A 19,732-nucleotide genomic window follows, 5' to 3' on the forward strand; every position below is an offset into this window, starting at 1 on the left:
TTAGGCAAGAAAAACCAAATGCACAGGTATAGTATAGTTGGTACCTTGCTCAATAGTAGCAACTGTGAGAGTTGATCTCAGAGTCCTAGTGGACAATCCCTTAAATAGGAGCCAGCCATGTGCTGCAGCTGCCAAAGAAGCCAACACAGTGCTGGGCTGCATTAACAGAGGGAGAGAATCAAGATCACGTGAAGTATTAATACCACTTTACAAGGCCTTGGTAAGGCCACACTTGGAATACGGCATCCAGTTTTGGTCATCACGATGTAAAGATGTTGAGACTCTAGAAAGAGTGCAGAGAAGAGCAACAAAGATGATTAGGGGACTGGAGGCTAAAGCATATAAGGAACGGTTGCTGGAATTAGGTATGTCTAGTTTAATGAAGAGAAGGACGAGGGGGGACAGGATAGCAGTCTTCCAGTATCTCAGGGGCTGCCCCAAAGAAGAGGGAGTCAAGCTGTTCTCCAAAGCGCCTGAAGGCAGGACAAGGAGCAATGGAGGAAACTAATCAAGGAGAGAAGCAACCTAGAACTAAGGAGAAACTTCCTGACAGTGAGGACAATTAACCAGTGGAACAACCTGCCACCAGAAGCGGTGAATGCCCCAACGCTGGAGGTTTTTAAGAAGAGACTGGACAGCCATTTGTCTGAAATGGTATAGGGTTTCTTACCTGAGCAGGGGGTGGGACTAGATGACCTCCAAGGTCCCTTCCAACTTTATTATTATTAGTATTAGTATTTACAACCACAATTGGGCCCAAAATGTCTGTTGCTGAGCGAGACAGTTGTTAAGTGAATTCTGCCCCATTTTACAACCTTTCTCACCATAGTTGCTAAGCGAATCACTGCTGTGGTTAAGATAGTAATACAGTTTAAGTGAATCTGGCTTCCCCATTGTTTGTTGGAATGTTGCAAACATGATCACATGACTCTGGGACACTGCAACCGTCCTAAGTACATGCCAGTTGCCAAGTGGCTGAATTTTGATCACGTGACCATGAGGGTGTGGCAACGGTGTGAAAAAAGACCATAAGCCACTTTTTTCAGTCTTCTTGTAACTACAAAGAGTGGTAAGAACAGCTGAGAAGATTATAGGAAGTTCACTTCCCGTGTTTCAGGATACTGCTTATAAGCGCTTATATGTGCTTAGAGCTCAAAGGATTGTTAGAGACCCACCCACCCACACATCATGGTCTGTTCCTGTTGCTCCCCTCTGGGAGGAGGTTTCGAAGTATTTATAGCAGGACTACTAGATTCTGCAACAGCTTTGCTCCTTATGCCATCTGTCTTGTAAATTGGCAGGATTCTTTTCCCCCCGCCATGTATATATATGTATACATTCGAACTAGACTATGATGTTTCTCTGTGTCATACATGTGTATGTGTATGTGGGCATATGCATAATGGCATTTTTTTTGAAAGCTGAATGCAATGAAATTTCTTTCATTTTAATGTATGCTGATTAGTGTACATTTAGAGTGACAATTAAGTTTTTGTTCTATTCTATATTCTATTTTATTTTTATTCTATTCTATTCTTATTCTAATCTTATTCTATTGTGTTCTGTTCTATTCTATTCATTCTGTTCTTTCATCATTCTATTCTATTCTATTCTGCATTCTCTTGTCTTCCCTTCCATTTATTCTGCATTCTTCTCTTCCATTCCATTCCACTCCATTCTATTCCATATTTTCTATTCTATTCTATTCTATTCCATTCCATTCCATTCTGCATTCTCTTCTATTCTGCATTCTTCTCTTCCATTCCACTCCATTCCATTCCATATTTTCTATTCTATTCTATTCTATTCTATTCTATTCTTCTACTCTACTCTATTCTATACTATTGTATTCACAGTCACTAAATGAATGGTTGTAAGTTGAGGATCACTTGTAGAATACAACTTTCCTCCTTACAGCCATAATGCAAGAGAACCCACTGGATGGGAGAGGAACAGGGTTATCCCAAAACAGCAAGCAACAATTAACAATTAACCAGTTGAACAACCTGCCTCCAGAAGCGGTGAATGCGCCAACACTGGAAGTTTTTAAGAAGAGACTGGACAGCCATTTGTCCGAAATGGTATAGGGTTTCCTGCCTGAGCAGGGGGTTGGACTAGATGACCTCCAAGGTCCCTTCCAACTTTATCATTATTATTATTATCCATGCTTAACCATCATGCACCTTGACAACAGAGTTGCTCGCCCTGGGGCGTTAAGTGAGAACTACCTGTATTTTTAATTTCTGTATCGCTGCTAATACGTTTTGATTTAAAAACCGGAGATGTGACTTAAAAGGATATAATTAAAGAAATATTATCTGCAAAAAAAACAACAACCCCACATTGCAGCGTACAGTAATCCTATCCTAACTGCTGCAGATTTTCCGCCAGTCTCCATCCTTCTTTGGGCGACCTCCATTCCATCTTTGCTTCTTCATTTTTATCAAACGTTAAGTCAAAATTGTGGCTACCTTGTGCTATATCTTCAGTTCCTTCTTGAATTTTTTTCTGGTGGTTTTTCGGTCTTCCTGGATAATTCTCTCTCTCTCTCTTTTTTTTTAAAGTGATCTAAATATTTAAGTTCAGCCAAACCTGAACGAAACCTTCCTTTCGTTTGTCAAGAGTCCCAATTGTTCTGTACTCATCTCAGAGTTTGTTATTAGAGGGAATGAGATATTGATATCCATCTTATTGATGGGCGTCCAAAGCAAGGGAATGGTGGCTTGTTCCTGACCAGCATAGTTCATTACTTAAGGTGAAATGATCTGAAGGTCTTCCTGCTTGCGCTGTAGCATCCGTGTTGATATGAACATGGACGAAAATATTCAGTATAGTTTTCCAATATAAAAGGATGCTCTTTGCAAGTATTCTGCACACAATGGCCCCGATCTCAAACCCTCCAAATCTTCCCTAAAACAGGAGGAGGAGGAGACCAAAGTAAGGGTCAGAAAAGAATTTTAAAAAGTTGATCTTCAGTCCTTCCGCTATCGTCTCCATCTGTTGGAAAGAAAAGAAAAGAAAAAAAAGCTGAATAACTTTGGTCTTGAGGTCCACACATTTGAAAACTGCCAAGGTTGAGAAAAATTGGATTAGAGTAAAATGTAAAACTAGGTAATATCATCAATGCCAGAAGGGAGCGGAGTTTGGATCCTTCCATTCCCTACCATCCCAGTCAGAGCTGAAGAAGCTTCTTAGAGGAGAGGCGAAACATCTTCAGAGAAAAACAAGAAAGTCCAGTTGCCTCATGAAAAAGCAGCTTTGGGACAACCACAACCTGGAGGGCTGAGAATCTCCATAGACGTGAATAAAGAAAAAAAATAAAATGTGCATAAAATTACATGTGCAAACTCTACCAGATGTGGCAAGGCCTGGGACATCCTCCGCCTCTAGCGACATTTGAATTTGACTATCTTAATAAAACTCTGGTGCTGGAGAAGAGTCCTGCGAGTCCCCTGGACTGCAAGGCGACCAAACCGGTCAGTCCTAGAGGAGATCAACCCCGACTGCTCTTTAGAAGGCCAGATCCTGAAGTTGAAACTGAAGGACTTTGGCCACCTAATGAGAAGGAAGGACTCACTGGAGAAGAGCCCGATGCTGGGAAAGATGGAGGGCAAGAGAAGAAGGGGATGACAGAGAAGGAGGTGGCTGGATGGAGTCACTGAAGCAGTAGGCATGAGCTTAAATGGACTCCAGAAGATGGTAGAGGACAGGAAGGCCTGGAGGAACATTGCCCACGAGGTCGCGATGGGTCGGACACGACTTCCCAACTAACAACAAAACAACGCAGAGGAAGTGGGGGGGAGGGGGAAGCTTACATCCGGAGGCATTTGTCCTTCCCTCCACTTGCTACCCGTTGGCCATCGGGACTCCAGTCCACCGCAAACACCTGGGAAAGGAATATATCGCGAAAGCAGATCAACCCTTGCAATAAAGAAGCTGAAACAACTTTAAATTGAACCCCTGCCTCCCCATCCCCCAAAGAAGGGAGAAAACAGGAAATTTGTTTCTCGAAGACCTGATTAATGGAATTTCAAACCCATCTTGAGGACTAGAAAATTGATACCACTCAATCGCTGGTAATTTGCCATCCAGGAAAACAGCCTGTAAAAGAATGCTTGGTACAATACAACGCAGTCTACACACTCCTACCCCTCACTGGTTGGTCCCCAGATCAGTGTTTCTCAACATCAGCAACTTTAGCAACTTTTGAGTCTCAGAGTTTCCCAGCTGGCATGTTTTAAGATAGGTGGATTTCATCTCTCATAATTACCGAGCCAGCATACTTTAAGATGGATGGACTTTAACTCCCAGAATTCCCCAGCCAGCATGCTTTAAGAAAGGAGGACTTCAACTCCCAGAATCCCCCAGCCAGCATGCTTTAAGAGAGGTGGAGTTCCACTCCCAGAATCCCCCAGCCAGCATGATTTAAGATGGGAGGACTTCCACTCCCAGAATTCCCCAGGGAGCATGCTTTAAGAGGGACTTCAACTCCTAGAATTCCCCAGACAGCCTGCTTTAAGAGGGGTGGACTTCAACTCCCAGAATCCCCCAGCCAGCGTGCTTTAAAATGGGGGGACTTCCATTCCCAGAATTCCTCAATCAGCCTGCTTTAAGATGGGTGGACACCCCATATCTAAGGGTTATTTCTGGAAACTGAAGTCCATATACAGTATTTCAAAGTGGTTGAGTTGAGAAACACCGTTCTAGATCAGGGGGGTCTTCCAACTTGGCCCTTTTATGACTTGTAGACTTCAACTCCAAGAATTCCTCAGCCAGCAACGCTGGCTGAGGGATTCTGGGAGTTGAAGTCCACAAGTCATAAAAGGGCCAAGTCTGAAGACCCCTGTTCTAGATGATGAGGACAAACCCCATCCTTCTTCCAGCCAGCTTATGTCGTGGAAGGCACCCCAAGAGAATCCGAGATGGGGGAGACCCGCCATACCTCATCCGCGTGTCCAGGCAGGTCAACGGCCAACTTCTGCGTCTTGGTGTCCCACACTTTGAGGGTGCTGTCGCTGCTTCCGCTGACCAAGAGGCGGCTGTCGGCCGACCACGCAATCTGGTACACGGCTGAGACGTGTCCACGCAGGGAGGTGAGATACCTGCGGTCAGAAAAAGCCAGTTACGGTGGGGATTGCCTGCTCCCCTCATTTCCCCAAGTCTCCCCGTTTTTATTTTCTTATTGCAGGCAGTCCAAACTTACAACCATTTTTTTAGTGACCGGTTTGAACAGTTTTCAGTTAATTTTATGAATGAATTCATCTTAATTCAAATTCAAATTCATTCATTTTATGTGCAAACTCCCAGAATTCCCCAGCCAGCCTGCTTTAAGAGGGCTGGACTTCCACTCCCAGAATTCCCCAGCCAGCCTGCTTCAAGACGGCTGGACTTCCACTCCCAGAATTCCCTAGCAGCCTGCTTTAAGATGGGTGGACTTCCACTCCCAGAATTCCCTAGTCAGCAGGCTTCAAGAGGGCTGGACTTCCACTCCCAGAATTCCCTAGCCAGCAGGCTTCAAGAAGGGTGGACTTCAGTTCCCAGAATTCCCCAGCCAGCCTGCTTTAAGAGGGGTGGACTTCAACTCCCAGAATCCCCAGCCAGCCTGCTTTAAGAGGGGTGGACTTCCACTCCCAGAATCCCCCAGCCAGCCTGCTTTAAGAGGGGTGGACTTCAACTCCCAGAATCCCCAGCCAGCCTGCTTTAAGAGGGGTGGACTTCAACTCCCAGAATCCCCCGGCCAGCCTGCTTTAAGAGGGGTGGACTTCAACTCCCAGAATCCCCAGCCAGCCTGCTTCAACAGAGGTGGACTTCCACTCCCAGAATTCCCCAGCCGGCATGCTTTAAGATGGGTGGACTTCCATTCCCAGAATTCCCCAGCACCTTGCTGAGGAATTCTGGGAGTTGAAGTCCACAGGTCTTAAAATTGCCAAGCTTGGAGACCCCTGAACAAGAACATATCCTGAACACCAGGCGTCACTCCAGAAACGTCCTCCAGAAAACCACAGCATCCATCTCACTACATCTGGATCGAGGGGATCCAGAGGAAGGAAGGAAGGAAGATCTCCAGAACGTTCCAGAAGGAAGAAGAAAAAAAACCCCAACCTACTTCCCGGTCCGTCCATCCCACAGCTTGATTGACTTGTCGAAGGATGCGCTGGCAATGGTGCGGGTGTCGGGGGAGAAGAGGACCTGATTGATCAGCGCTTGATGGCCTGTCATTCTGGTCAAGGGCTTCTTATCTTCTGCCGGAAGCCAAAGGAACAAGGTGAAGTCATCTGATCCAGAGACCAGCCTTTCCGGTCCTTGGCCCTGGGGGAGAAAAGAGAGAGAGAAAAAAAAGGGGGTTATGAAATTGAAGGCAACTCTCCTAACAGCTACTTGGATCTTGGAGTCCTAGTGGACAATCCCTTAAACATGAGCCAGCCATGTGCTGCAGCTGCCAAAAAAGCCAACACAGTGCTGGGCTGCATTAACAGAGGGATAGAATCAAGATCATGTGAAGGGCTAATACCACTTTACAAGGCCTTGGTAAGGCCACACTTGGAATACGGCATCCAGTTTTGGTCACTACGATGTAAAAAAGATGTTGAGACTCTAGAAAGAGTACAGAGAAGAGCAACAAAGATGATTAGGGGACTGGAGGCTAAAACATATAAGGAACGGTTGCTGGAATTGGGAATGTCTAGTTTAACGAAGAGAAGGACGAGGGGGGACACGATAGCAATCTTCCAATATCTCAGGGGCTGCCCCAAAGAAGAGGGAGTCAAGCTATTCTCCAAAGCGCCTGAAGGCAGGACAAGAAGCAATGGATGGAAACTCATCAAGGAGAGAAGCAACCTGGAACTAAGGAGAAACGTCCTGACAGTGAGAATTAATCCAATTAATCAGTGGAACTCCTTGCCTCCAGAAGTTGTGAATGCTCCAACACTGGAAGTTTTTAAGAAGAGACTGGACAGCCATTTGTCTGAAATGATGTAGAGTTTCCTGCCTGAGCAGGGGGTTGGACTAGATGACCTCCAAGGTCCCTTCCAACTTTATTATTATTATTATTATTATTATTATTATTATTATTATTATTATTATTATTATTATTATTATTATTATTATTATTATTATTAGTTTGTTTAGCAACTGAAGTTCTGTGGTCATAGATCAAGCACTGCCTCTATTCCACATGGAGACTGGCAGCAAAATGATTACGTGGAATATTCTGATTTAAGGATCTACCCAGCCAGCTGGTTCAGTCTAATCCCTTCTAAAATTAAGATTCACAGTCATAAATTTAATTTGAATCTCACTCTCCTTTGTAGCCTTCAGAGATACACACACACAAAACAGGAGGTCCATCCAATAATTTTAAAATGTGTTCTAAAAAAATATTGGACAGCAGCTAATATATTTTTTTTAAACTGAAGCACACAGCATCATGATCAGCTGTGGTCTGACTGCGACAAGCTAGGTTTACTGCAGAAGCGCGGTAAGTCAATTCACACAAAGAATGCAAAACAATTTTGGAAGACCTGCCCATCTTAAATATCCAATGTCCAGTTGCAAAAAAATTAAAATAAATAAATAAATAAATCTGGGACTCTTACCCTGATCTGATTATATCTCAATAGTGCATTTTGCTTGATCTCTGCCACTGTAGGAAAAGCAAAGCAAAGCATAAATAGGATGTGTGGACATTACAGGTAGTTCTTGCGTAACGACGGTCATTAATTGGATAAGATAACCTTAATTGTTATTTATCTGCATGCACAATGACACACGTTAAAATAAAATTCCGACGTCCCGTTCTCGAAACAAGGAGTACCACCCACCAAACAATGTCACCATCCCAAGGACGACAATAACAATGTAATAGCGGCAGCAACACCCAAAATGCCAAGTTATACAAAAATGACACCAAAAACTAATCGGAGTCCATTTCGAATACATAGCCGAAAAACGAGTCTTGAGAGTTAACACGATTGATGCTATATGTCAGGGCTTTTCAATCTTTTCACCCATTGTGCCACTTTTAGGATATGGCAACATCCGAATACCACCAGTCACCTAGCAAGGGGTCAAAAACTTGATGGCAAAAAAAAAAAAAAAAAAAAAAAAAAGGAAAAAAGTGATAAAGTACAGGTAGTCCTTGACTTACAACAGTTCGCTTAGTGACTGTTTGAAGTTACAATGACACTGAAAAAAGTGCCCCCCAAACCACAGCCGAGCAAGACACCTGCCTGCCCGCCCGGTGGCGCTCTTCCTCCTGTCCGAGGTTTTCATTGTTGTGAGCATTTCTGTTGAGGATTGGCAGCGGGGGTGGAGTGAGGGGTGTTTGGTTTTTGTTCCCCCCGTCTGCTGGGTGGTTGCAGCAGGTTTTGGTCACTTCACATGACCCTGGGACACTGTGACCGTCATAAATATGAATCAGTTGCCAAGCATCTGAATGTAAATCACAAGACCCTGGAGAGGCTGCAACATTCCAGCTGATCGGCGCTTCTTCTGGGCTCAGCAGAAGCGCCAGGATCAGCAACGAGCTCCAGCTGGAGCCTGGCGCTGATCCTGGCACTTCTGCTGAGCCCTGACAGCCCTGCAGCTCCAGCCGTCTCTCACTCAGGCTTGTGCGGTGCTACCACTGGTTCAGTTCATTCCCCTCCCCCGCTACCACTTTTCTGGGATGGTCGCGTACCACCTACCAGGTGCCAATGTACCACAGGTGGTACCCGTACCACTGGTTGAAAAGCCCTGCTATATGGGACACACCTGTTACTAAATCTGGTTGTTCAGAGACTGGAATTTCCACCGCTAAGTAATGTGTTCACAAAGCATGATGTCTCGTGACTGCCTCTCTTAGTGACGGCAATCCCAGCAGCTCCTCTTGCGGTCGTTAAGCAAGGACGGTGGGCGGTTAAGTGAAGAGCTCCTTGCAATTTCCCGATGGCTTCCCCAAGGCAAAGTCATTGGGGAAGCCGGCAGGAAATTGCAAGTCCCAGCAGTTTGAAAGCAGACCGCAGGGCAGTGAGTGGTTGCTACTGGGCAGGAGATGGTGTGTGAGCGGGCAGAGGAGGGGGTGCCGATGGCTGGCATGGCAGAAGCGCCAAGGAGCCAGGAGAGGCTCCATGAGTGGGGAGACCTATCCATGCACGTTGCAACCTTCCCTGCTGACTTCCCCATTGGTGTTGCCTTTAGAAAAACAGCAAGGAAGGTTGCAAATGGCGATTATGCGGCCTTAGGCTGGGGGATTCTGGGAGTGGAAGTCCGCCCATCTTAAAATCCCCAAGGTTTGAGAAACACTGAACAAGGAAACTCAAAAGTGCCAGATGCTCTTACGTGATCCGCTCACATCCTGGGGGTTGACGGAAGCTTTGGCCGGCTCAAAGGCTCCCGTCCGGAGGACATAATCTGTGCTGAGCGCCATGGTGTTGACCCAGTGGGCGTGGCCCTGCAAGGTGCGGCACAGGATGCCCTGAGGAGGACCAAAAAGCAAGGCCTCAGTCCCTTTCCTTCCTTCATTCTGTGGAGAGGCCCCCTTCATCTGAAAAGAGGCTAAGCCCTCCAAATGTGGTTGCCATCTGGACCTCCCAGGGGAGGAGACAGGAAGCACCACTTGGCCTAGTGGTTAAGACACCAGACGAGAAAGCAGGAGACGGTAAGTTCTAGTTCTGCTTTCGACATGAGAGCCGGCTGGGTGACTTTGGGCCCATCACCAAGCGACGGTGAGTTCTAGTTCTGCTTTAGACATGAAATCCAGCTGGGTGACTATTGGTCAATTACCAGGAGACAGTGAGTTCTAGTTCTCATTCAGAGATTAAATCCAGCTGGGTGACTTTGGGCCAATCACCAGGAGACGGTGAGTTCAAGTTCTGCCTTAGGCATGAAAGCCAGCTATGTAACTTTGGGCTAAAAAACAGGAGACAGGGAATTATAGTGCTCCCTTAGGCATGAAAGCCAGCTGCGTGACTATTGGCCCATCACCAGGAGACGGTGAGTTCTAGTTCTCCTTTAGACATGAAAGCCAGCTGGGTGACTGTTGGCCCATCACCAGGAGACGGTGAGTTCTAGTTCTGCTTTAGACATGAAAGCCAGCTGGGTGACTTTGGGCCCATCACCAGGAGACAGTGAGTTCTAGTTCTGATTTAGAGATGAAATCCAGCTGGGTGACTTCGGGCCAATCACCAGGAGACGGTGAGTTCAAGTTCTGCCTTACGCATGAAAGCCAGCTATGTGACTTTGGGCCAAAAACCAGGAGACGGTGAGTTCTAGTCCTCCCTTAGGTATGAAAGCCAGCAGGTGACTTTGGGCCTGTCAGCCCCACCCACCTCACAGGGTTGTTGTTATAGAGAGCAAGGTGTGTTGGACAAGTTCACTGCCTTGAGTTATTTGACAATATAATAAAAGTGGGATGCAAACCAATATATAAAATAGTAATAAATAAATTGCCTTGCCCTGCTGGCCAACCCAAACAGTGATGGGGACAACATGCAGACTTGGAAAAAAGGGAAGAGGTGCTAACCTATTTTTTAATTTCATTTATTCCATCTGTGGGCTGCCCAATTCCCCACAACTGCGTGACTTACATCTTGGGCTCTCCAGACTTTGATGGTGCGGTCTTGTGAAGAGGAATACAGCAAGCCGTCCCCTCCCCACCGGAGGCAGGTGACCGACTGAGTGTGGCTGGTGAGGATCTTGTCGCAGCGGCCGGCTACCGTGTCCCAGATTCGAACGCTGCCATCTTTGGAAGAGCTGGCTAAATAGCGACACTCGGGGTTCCTGAAGGCAGAGTTAAAAAAAGAGAGAGAGAAAGAGAAAGAGAGAAAGTTAGATAGATAGATAGATAGATAGATAGATAGATAGATAGATAGATAGATAGATAGATAGATAGATACAGATATAGAGATAGACATGGGTGGGTGGATGGATGGATGGATGGATGGACGGATAAGAGATAGATGATAGATGGACAGACAGGGGATAGGATAGAATAGAGAGAGAGATGATAGATAGATAGATAGATAGATAGATAGATAGATAGATAGATAGATAGATATGGATGGATGGATAAGAGATAGATGATGGACACAGGGTATAGTATAGTATAGTATAGTATAGTATAGTATAGCATAGCATAGCATAGCATAGCATAGCATAGCATAGCATAGCATAGCATAGCATAGCATAGCATAGTATAGATAGATATGGATGGACGGACAGATAAGAGATAGATGATGGACAGACAGACGGGATAGAATAGAATAGAGAGAGATGAAAGAGAGAGAGAGAGAGACACATGGGTGGGTGGATGGATGGACGGATAAGAGATAGATGATAGATGGACAGACAGACGGGATAGGATAGAAGAGAGAGAGAGAGAGGGAGAGAGAGAGACAGATGATAGAGAGATAAGATGGACATAGAGATGATAGACAGATGGATAAACAGACATGATAGATAGATAGATAGATAGATATAGAAATGATAGGTAGATATAGATAGATGATATATGGATACATGATAGACAGACAGGTAGATGGAGAGAAGCTATAAAATTTGCCCTAAAAATAATCAAAACCAGGCAAATGTTCAATAATGCAACCTTCTCTGTTGCTGAAGGAGAAAAGAGAAATGGCGGTGGCCTCCATCTTGAATTTTTTTGAGGCGTTTACGGTGCTGAATACAGGAGTCCTCACGACTGCAATTGAGCCCAAAATTTCTATCATTAAGTAAGATATTTGTTAAATAAGTTTCATCCCATTTTACAACCTGGCTTGCTGCCATTGTTAAATGAATCTCCGCAGTAGATTAAGTTAGTAACCCAGCTGTTAAATTAATCTGGCTTCCGGATTGACTTTGCTTGTCAAAAGGTCGTCAATGGGGAATCATGTGACCCTGGTCATAAGTATGAATCAGCTGCCAAACGGCTGAATTTTGATCATGTGATCATGGAGACGCTACAAAGGTTGTGACAGTAAAAAAGTGCCGCTGTAACTTTGAACGGTCACTAAACGAACTGCTGTAAGTTGAGGATTCCCTGTACAGGCTTGGGTTTTTTTTTTTCCTGCACCTTAGGTGGAAATGCAGTTGAAAACTACAGGAATTATAGGAAAGAAATAATTACAGGTAATCCTCGACTTACGACCACAATAGAGCCCAAAATCTATGTCACTAAGTGAGACATTTGTTAAAGGGAGTTTTGCCCCATTTTACGACTTTTCTTGCCACGTTTGCTAAGCGAATCGCTGCCGTTGTTAAATGAGTAACGCTGTTGTTAAGTGAATCCAGCTTCCCTCCTTGACTTTGTTAGAAGGTCGCAAAAAGGGGACCACGTAACCCCGGGATGGCGCGACTGTCGTAAATTTCCTGCCTGAGCAGGGGGTTGGACTAGATGACCTCCAAGATCCCTTCCAACTTTATTATTATTATTATTATTATTAAATATGAACCCGTGGTCAAGCATCCGAATGTAAATCAGGTGACTGTTGGGGATGCTGCAACCGTCCTAAGTGTGAAAAAGGGTCCTAAGTCCCTTTTTTTCGGCGCCGTTGTAACTTCGAACAGTTACTAAACAAACTGCTGTTAAGTCGAGGACTGCCTGTACACAACTGCGATTTAAAGGCAAGGTGGGGATTTAAGCTAAACCTGTGTTTTAAGCCACGATGGCCATTTAAGCCACAATTAGAATTCAAGCCATACACTGACTGAATGTGAAGATCGAATGCAAAAGTAATTAAGATATGGATAAGCTAAAAACCTATTGATAAATGCAATAAGGATGTTTTTATTTAGTTGATATAATAAGAACTTAAATATGAGATAGTAGATATTAAGGGGAAAAGAGAGGAAATATTGGAGGTTATTGTTTGAGATTTGTGTTAAAAAATTTTGTATGTTATTGAACTATTGATTAACCCAGCCACCACGTTGCTTTTTAAATATCTAAAGGTAAAATTAGAAAATTAATAAAAGTTTTATTAAAAAAAAAAAAAAAATTTAAGCCACGACTGCAATTTAAGCCACGATTAAATTTTAAGCCACGATGGTTAATTTAAGCTCCCCTAGTTTAGAAGTGCAGAGCCAGGGAAGAGGGTGGGGGGGGGGGCATGGGAGGACTTACAAATGCAGAGGTTCCCAGCAGAGCGACGTGACCCACTTGGAGTGTCCCACCAGGATGCGGCCAATTTGCGCCCCGGTGCTTGGATCCCAGAGCATTATCTGCGCAGAAGGTACATGGGACACGTTAAGAAACACTTTCTCAAAATGGTGTGTGTGTGTTTTGTATCTTCCCCTGATTATTTTTATAAATGACTCCAGGCGGTCTGGACATGCTTAATAGACCTTCCTCCTCCTACACTCCCTACAACAGCAACCCTGTGAGGTGGATTGGGCCAAAAGAGAGGGACTTTGGCTTGCCTGCCAAAAGCGGGACTAGAACTCCCGGTTTCCTGGCGACTGGCCCAATGTCACCCAGATGCCTTTCATGCTGAAGGCAGGAGTAGAACTCCCCATCTCCTGGTGATTGGCTCAAGGTCACCCAGCTGGCTTTCATGGCTAGGGCGGGACTAGAACTCTCTTGTCTCCTGGTGATTGGCTCAAAATCACCCAGCTGGCTTGCACGCCTAAGGCGGGACTAGAACTCCCAGTCTTATGGTGATTGGCCCAAAGTCCTCCAGCTAACATTCATGCCTTACGCGGGACTAGAACTCCCAGTTTCCTGGTGATTGGCCCAAAGTCATCCAGCTAACATTCACGCCTTACGGGGGACTAGAACTCCCAGTCTCCTGGTGACTGGCCCAAAGTCCTCCAGCTAACATTCACGCCTCACGGGGGACTAGAACTCCCAGTCTCCTGGTGACTGGCCCAAAGTCCTCCAGCTAACATTCACGCCTTACGGGGGACTAGAACTCCCAGTCTCCTGGTGACTGGCCCAAAGTCCTCCAGCTAACATTNAAAAAAGGAAAAAAGCGATAAAGTACAGGTAGTCCTTGACTTACAACAGTTCGCTTAGTGACTGTTTGAAGTTACAATGACACTGAAAAAAGTGCCCCCCAAACCACAGCCGAGCAAGACACCTGCCTGCCCGCCCGGTGGCACTCTTCCTCCTGTCCGAGGTTTTCATTGTTGTGAGCATTTCTGTTGAGGATTGGCAGCGGGGGTGGAGTGAGGGGTGTTTGGTTTTTATTCCCCCCGTCTGCTGGGTGGTTGCAGCAGGTTTTGGTCACTTCACATGACCCTGGGACACTGTGACCGTCATAAATATGAATCACTTGCCAAGCATCTGAATGTAAGTCACAAGACCCTGGAGAGGCTGCAACATTCCAGCTGATTGGTGCTTCTTCTGGGCTCAGCAGAAGCACCAGGATCAGCGCCGAGCTCCAGCCGGAGCCTGGCGCTGATCCTGGCGCTTCCGCTGAGCCCTGACAGCCCTGCAGCTCCAGCCGTCTCTCGCTCAGGCTTGTGCGGTGCTGCCACCGGTTCAGCTCATTCCCCTCCCCCGCTACCACTTTTCTGGGATGGTCGCGTACCACCTACCAGGTGCCAATGTACCACAGGTGGTACCCGTACCACTGGTTGAAAAGCCCTGCTATATGGGACACACCTGTTACTAAATCTGGTTGTTCAGAGACTGGAATTTCCACCGCTAAGTAATGTGTTCACAAAGCATGATGTCTCGTCACTGCCTCTCTTAGTGACGGCAATCCCAGCAGCCCCTGTTGCGGTCGTTAAGCAAGGACGGTGGGCGGTTAAGCGAAGAGCTCCTTGCAATTTCCCGATGGCTTCCCCAATGCAAAGTCATTGGGGAAGCCGGCAGGAAATGGCAAGTCCCAGCAGTTTGAAAGCAGATCTCAGGGCAGTGAGTGGTTGCTACTGGGCAGAGGAGGGTGTGTCGATGGCTGGCGTGGCAGAAGCGCCAAGGAGCCGGGAGAGGGTCCATGAGTGGGGAGACCTATCCATGCACCTTGCAACCTTCCCTGCTGACTTCCCCATTGGTGTTGCCTTTGGAAAAACAGCAGGGAAGGTTGCAAATGGCGATTATGCGGCCTTAGGCTGGGGGATTCTGGGAGTGGAAGTCCACCCATCTTAAAGCATGGCTGGCTGGGGCGTGTCTGGGAGTTGAAGTCCGCCCATCTTAAAATCCCCAAGGTTTGAGAAACACTGAACAAGGAAACTCAAAAGTGCCAGATGTTCTTACGTGATCCGCTCACATCCTGGGGGTTGACGGAAGCTTTGGCCGGCTCAAAGGCTCCCGTCCGGAGGACATAATCCGTGCTGAGCGCCATGGTGTTGACCCAGTGGGCGTGGCCCTGCAAGGTGCGGCACAGGATGCCCTGAGAAGGACAAAAAAGCAAGGCCTCAATCCCTTTCCTTCCTTCATTCTGTAGAGAGACCCCCTTCATCTGAACAGAGGCTAAGCCCGCTTGACCCATCCCTCCGAATGTGGTTGTTATCTGGACCTCCCAGGGGAGGAGACAGGAAGCACCACCTGGGCTAGAGGTTAAGGCACCAGACGTTCTGCTTTCAACATGAAAGCCAGCTGGGTGACTTTGGGCCCATCACCAGGAGACAGTGAATTCTAGTTCTGCTTTCGACATGAAAGCCAGCTGGGTGACTATTGGTCAATTACCAGGAGACGGTGAGTTCTAGTTCTGCCTTAGACATGAAAGCCAGTTGGGTGACTGTTGGTCAATTACTAGGAGACGGTGAGTTCTAGTTCTGATTTAGAGATGAAATCCAGCTGGGTGACTTTGGGCCAATCACCAGGAGACGGTGAGTTCAAGTTCTGCCTTAGGCATGAAAGCCAGCTATGTAACTTTGGGCTAAAAACCAGGAGATGGGGAATTATAGTGCTCCCTTAGGCATGAAATCCAGCTGGGTGACTATTGGCCAATCACCAGGAGATGGTGAGTTCTAGTTCTGCGTTAGACATGAAAGCCAGCTGGGTGACTTTGGGCCATCACCAGGAGACGGTGAGTTCTAGTTCTGATTTAGAGATGAAATCCAGCTGGGTGACTATTGGTCAATTACCAGGAGATGGTGAGTTCAAGTTCTCCCTTAGTCATGAAAGCCAGCAGGTGACTTTGGGCCTGTCACTCTCTCTCAGCCCCACCTACCTCACAGGGTTGTTGTTATAGGGAGGAAGGTGTGTTGGACATAATAATTTGAGTTATGTGACAATATAATAAAAGTGGGATGCAAACCAATATATAAAATAGTAATAAATGAATTGCCTTGCCTTGCTGGCCAACCCAAACAACGATGGGGACAACATGCAGACTTGGAAAAAAGGGAAGAGGTGCTAACCTATTTTTTAATTTCATTTATTCAATCTGTAGGTAGGCTGACCGATTCCCCACAACTGAGTGACTTACATCTTGGGCTCTCCAGACTTTGATGGTGCGGTCTTGTGAAGAGGAATACAGCAAGCCGTCCCCTCCCCACCGGAGGCAGGTGACCGACTGTGTGTGGCTGGTGAGGATCTTGTCGCAGCGGCCGGCTACCGTGTCCCAGATTCGAACGCTGCCATCTTTGGAAGAGCTGGCTAAATAGCAACACTCGGGGTTCCTGAAGGCAGAGTTAAAAAAAGAAAGAGAAAGAGAGAAAGTTAGATAGATAGAATCTATAGATAGATAGATAGAATCTATAGATAGATAGATAGATAGATAGATAGATAGATAGATAGATAGATAGATAGATAGATAGATAGATAGATAGACAGACAGATAGATAGATATAGACATGGGTGGGTGGATGGATGGATGGACGGATAAGAGATAGATAATAGATGGACAGACAGGATAGGATAGGATAGGAGAGAGAGAGACAGAGACAGACAGATGATGGACAGATAGATGGATAAACAGACATGATAGATAGATAGATAGACAGACAGACAGACAGACAGACAGACAGACAGACAGACAGACAGACAGACAGACAGACATGGGTGGGTGGGTGGATGGATGGACGGATAAGAGATAGATGATAGATGGACAGACGGGATAGGATAGGATAGAGAGAGATGATAGATAGATGATAGATAGATAGATAGATAGATAGATAGATAGATAGATAGATAGATAGATAGACGGATAAGAGATAGATGATAGATGGACAGACGGGATAGGATAGAAGAGAGAGAGAGAGAGAGAGAGAGAGAGAGAGAGAGAGAGATATGATAGACAGATAGATGGACATAGAGACAGATGGATAAACAGACATGATAGATAGATAGATAGATAGATAGATAGATAGATAGACAGATAGATAGATAGATATAAAAATGATAGGTAGATATAGATAGATGGATACATGATAGACAGACAGGTAGATGGAGAGAAGCTATAAAATTTGCCCTAAAAATAATCAAAACCAGGCAAATGTTCAATAATGCAACCTTCTCTTGTTGCTGAAGGAGAAAAGAGAAATGGCGGCGGCCTCCATCTTGAATTTCTTTGAGGCGTTTAGGGTGCTGAATACAGGAGTCCCCACGACCACAATTGAGCCCAAAACTTCTGTCATTAGTAAGATATTTGTTAAATAAGTTTCATCCCATTTTACAACCTGGCTTGCCGCCATTGTTAAACGAATCTCTGCAGTAGATTAAGTTAGTAACCCAGCTGTTAAATGAATCTGGCTTCCGGATTGACTTTGCTTGTCAAAAGGTCGCCAATGGGGAATCATGTGACCCTGGTCATAAGTATGAATCAGTTGCCAAACGGCTGAATTTTGATCACGTGATCATGGAGACGCTACAAAGGTTGTTGACGGTAAAAAAGTGCCGCTGTAACTTTGAACGGTCACTAAACAAACTGCTGTAAGTTGAGGACTCCCTGTACAGGCTTGGGTTTTTTTTTTTCCTGCACCTTAGGTGGAAGTGCAGTTGAAAACTACAGGAATTATAGGAAAGAAATAATTACAGGTAATCCTCGACTTACGACCACAATAGAGCCCAAAATCTATGTCACTAAGTGAGACATTTGTTAAAGGGAGTTTTGCCCCATTTTACGACTTTTCTTGCCACGTTTGCTAAGCGAATCGCTGCCGTTGTTAAATGAGTAACGCTGTTGTTAAGTGAATCCAGCTTCCCTCCTTGACTTTGTTAGAAGGTCGCAAAAAGGGGACCACGTAACCCCGGGATGGCGCGACTGTCGTAAATTTCCTGCCTGAGCAGGGGGTTGGACTAGATGACCTCCAAGGTCCCTTCCAACTTTATTATTATTATTATTATTATTATTATTATTATTAAATATGAACCCGTGGTCAAGCATCCGAATGTAAATCAGGTAACTGTTGGGGATGCGGCAATCGTCCTAAGTATGAAAAAGGGTCCAAGTCCCTTTTTTTCGGCGCCGTTGTAACTTCGAACCGTTACTAAACGAACTGCTGTTAAGTCAAGGACTGCCTGTACACAACTGCGATTTAAAGGCAAGGTGGGGATTTAAGCTAAACCTGTGTTTTAAGCCACGATGGCCATTTAAGCCACGATTAGAATTCAAGCCATACACTGATTGAATGTAAAGATCGAATGTAAAAGTAATTAAGATATGTATAAGCTAAAAACGTATTGATATATAATAATGATGTTTTTATTTAGTTGATATAATAAGAACTTAAATATGAGATAGTACATATTAAGGGGGAAAGAGAGGAAATATTGGAGGATGTAGTTTGAGATTTGTGTTAAAAATTTTTGTATGTTATTGAACTATTGATTAACCCAGCCACCACGTTGCTTTTTAAATATCTAAATGTAAAATTAGAAAATTAATAAAAGTTTTATTAAAAAAAAAAAAAGAATTTAAGCCACGACTGCAATTTAAGCCATGATTAAATTTTAAGCCACGATTGTTAATTTAAGCTCCCCTAGTTTAGAAGTGCAGAGCCAGGAAAGAGGGTAGGGGGGGCGGGGGAGGACTTACAAATGCAGAGGTTCCCAGCAGAGCGACGTGACCCACTTGGAGTGTCCCACCAGGATGCGGCCAATTTGCGCCCCGGTGCTTGGATCCCAGAGCATTATCTGCGCAGAAGGTACATGGGACACGTTAAGAAACACTTTCTCAAAATTGTGTGTGTGTGTTTTGTATCTTCCCTTATTTTTATAAATGACTCAAGGCGGTGGACATGCTTAATAGACCTTCCTCCTCCTACACTCCCTACAACAGCTACCCTGTGAGGTGGATTGGGCCAAAAGAGAGGGACTTTGGCTTGCCTGGCAAAAGCGGGACTAGAACTCCCGGTTTCCTGGCGACTGGCCCAACGTCACCCAGATGCCTTCCATGCTGAAGGCAGGAGTAGAACTCCCCGTCTCCTGGTGATTGGCTCAAGGTCACCCAGCTGGCTTTCATGGCTAGGGCGGGACTAGAACTCTCTTGTCTCCTGGTGATTGGCTCAAAATCACCCAGCTGGCTTGCACGCCTAAGGCGGGACTAGAACTCCCAGTCTTCTGGTGATTGGCCCAAAGTCCTCCAGCTAACATTCACGCCTTACGCGGGACTAGAACTCCCAGTTTCCTGGTGATTGGCCCAAAGTCATCCAGCTAACATTCACGCCTTACGGGGGACTAGAACTCCCAGTCTCCTGGTGACTGGCCCAAAGTCCTCCAGCTAACATTCACGCCTCACGGGGGACTAGAACTCCCAGTCTCCTGGTGACTGGCCCAAAGTCCTCCAGCTAACATTCACGCCTCACGGGGGACTAGAACTCCCAGTCTCCTGGTGACTGGCCCAAAGTCCTCCAGCTAACATTCACG

At 45.7% G+C, this 19,732-nt stretch overlaps 1 protein-coding gene across 1 annotated transcript in view; it reads right to left on the reverse strand.

Moving 5' to 3' along the window:
- Positions 1-2,327: 2,327 nt before the first annotated feature.
- Positions 2,328-19,732, reverse strand: part of NLE1 (notchless homolog 1) — a 24,720-nt gene continuing 7,315 nt past the window's right edge. The window contains exons 5-12 of the mRNA XM_015827157.1: positions 18,903-19,000; positions 10,566-10,758; positions 9,319-9,454; positions 7,596-7,642; positions 6,107-6,309; positions 4,943-5,102; positions 3,816-3,886; positions 2,328-2,997 (exon numbers count right to left, since the gene is read on the reverse strand). Coding sequence (XP_015682643.1) covers positions 2,985-2,997; positions 3,816-3,886; positions 4,943-5,102; positions 6,107-6,309; positions 7,596-7,642; positions 9,319-9,454; positions 10,566-10,758; positions 18,903-19,000 — 921 coding nt within the window. The 3' untranslated portion in view covers positions 2,328-2,984. The remainder of the gene's footprint in view (positions 2,998-3,815; positions 3,887-4,942; positions 5,103-6,106; positions 6,310-7,595; positions 7,643-9,318; positions 9,455-10,565; positions 10,759-18,902; positions 19,001-19,732) is intronic.

Source organism: Protobothrops mucrosquamatus, unplaced genomic scaffold (genome assembly GCF_001527695.2).
Source record: "Protobothrops mucrosquamatus isolate PMUCROS unplaced genomic scaffold, P.Mucros_1.0 scaffold3534, whole genome shotgun sequence".
In the NCBI taxonomy this organism is placed as follows: domain Eukaryota; kingdom Metazoa; phylum Chordata; class Lepidosauria; order Squamata; family Viperidae; genus Protobothrops; species Protobothrops mucrosquamatus.